Below are 1,855 nucleotides of genomic sequence, written 5' to 3'. Positions count from 1 at the left end.
TACAATATTTAAACTATTAATTTATATCATCTACGCCATTAATTTATAATATTTAAGCCATTAATCTAAAACAATTCCTCCATTAATTCTTAACAACTATACCAATAATTTATAACCATATTCTCCCTGTTAAGGAAATCATGAGGATTTGGAAATACAAATAACTGACTTTATTTCACACACAACAGCTATACATCTATATTCCACTCTGAAGAACGTCTTGCACGCACGCTTGTCGCCAACCGACTCTTTCAAATGCTTCTAAGCCACTACTCACGGTCCTTTGTCTCAACTCAGACCAGGACACCCTCTAACGCTTACACACACACTCTCATGTACAGTGTAAATGTATCACTTTCCTAACACGCCTCCTTACATTTATACTGTACATTTAATCGTATTTACATGCCTGTCGAATTACTTAACGGAAACTTTAACACTTATTGCTTTATTTACATTCCTCTTAATTTACATTCGTCCATGACCTAAACCTTTCGAATTTCTTTCTACACAGTGCCTTCGTGAAAATATCCGCAGTGTTTTCTTCTGTACTTACTTTTATTTTACTACAGATTAACAAATCGTTTACATATATTTGCAAATAAACAACATTTTTCTCCCTCTCCATGAGTATATAAGCACAATTCTACATTATTCTTCTAAAAACCTAATCTCGTCACATACCTATCAAAACACTCATACCAATCCCTCGGACTTTCTTTTAACCCATAAATCGCTCTCGATAATTTACAAACTCTATTCATTCATTCTACATATCATATTCTTTGCAACATCGCTCTCTTTTCTCTTTTATTTACAATGTCCTATTTTTTTTTTGTTTATCTCTTTCTTTTCCCCGCTTTGTTCTACTTTTGTTACATTTTTCGCCCTTGTTCCTCGCAGATACTTCACCTTCCCTGCTTCTATCTTCGTCATTATCCTTCTCCAATTTTCTATTCTTTTTCCTCTTCTTATAATTTTCTTCATTCTTACCATCTTCACTATTTTCACAACAAATCGCCTCCTCAAATGTACAAGGGATATCTACTTTACAATACTTTGTGTGAATCATACTGCTGTTTTCCTTTTCTGACCTTTCTTGTTCCTCTTCGCGTTCTGATGGCTTAAGTGGTTTTGGAACCTTTTTCACAATATATGCTGGTGGCTCGTAATCATCATCTCCATCTGAATATTGTTCTTCTTCTTCATCTTCGTCAGAATCTAAATCAAGTTTGGTTTTATTGTCTGGTGGTAATCCATCTGGTACCATTTTTTCACCTACTTCAATATGTTGTTTTATATGTGTGACATAATCTGCCCTATCTCTCTCACGTTCCCTATCTCTTTCTCTTTCTCTTTCCCTGTCACGGTCCCTATCTCTTTCTCTTTCTCTTTTACTCATACCACTACATATGGCACTGTTTACTAAGTGTTCCTTCCTTTTCAATATACTTTTTATTCTATATATCCCATTCTCTTTGAACGCTACAGCCGTAAGTCTATTGTTTACATCTATTATTTTCGCAATATTTCCTTTTGTAATAACCGTATTCTTATTATCTGTTAGTTTACCTAAACTAATCAAATTTGCGGACATTTCTTTCACATAAAAAACTTTTCTCATATTTATTTTTGTTCGCTTTCCAAATGCTTCAAAGTAACTTATAACATTCCCAACTTTTGTCGCTTTTATCGGTCTATTATCGCCTAAATATATATCTACTGGTTCTTTAAGGTCAATACATTTCTCAAAATACTTTGCATTATTTATTATATGATCGGTACAACCGCTATCTAATAGCCACATTATTTCCTTCTCACTTATCTCATTCGTCTCGCTGTTGTGTGCTGCGTG

At 33.9% G+C, this 1,855-nt stretch overlaps 1 protein-coding gene across 1 annotated transcript; it reads right to left on the bottom strand.

Annotated features, from left to right (window-relative positions):
• Positions 1-814: 814 nt before the first annotated feature.
• On the bottom strand, positions 815-1,270 carry LOC138189560 (KS1 protein-like). Its single transcript, XM_069131569.1, has one exon. The coding sequence runs from the start codon at positions 1,268-1,270 to the stop codon at positions 815-817; it is 456 nt and encodes a 151-aa protein (XP_068987670.1).
• Positions 1,271-1,855: the final 585 nt, after the last annotated feature.

This window comes from Bombus flavifrons, unplaced genomic scaffold, assembly GCF_040668555.2.
Source record: "Bombus flavifrons isolate JBK064 unplaced genomic scaffold, iyBomFlav1_principal scaffold0420, whole genome shotgun sequence".
In the NCBI taxonomy this organism is placed as follows: Eukaryota; Metazoa; Arthropoda; class Insecta; order Hymenoptera; family Apidae; genus Bombus; species Bombus flavifrons.
The sequence above is the reverse complement of the archived record's forward strand: the minus strand, read 5'-3'. Positions and strand labels throughout refer to the sequence as shown.

Coding starts and splice junctions, on each gene's coding strand:
- LOC138189560 (XM_069131569.1), bottom strand. CDS start 1,270: ATGGTACCAGATGGATTACCACCAGACAATAAAACCAAACTTGATTTA.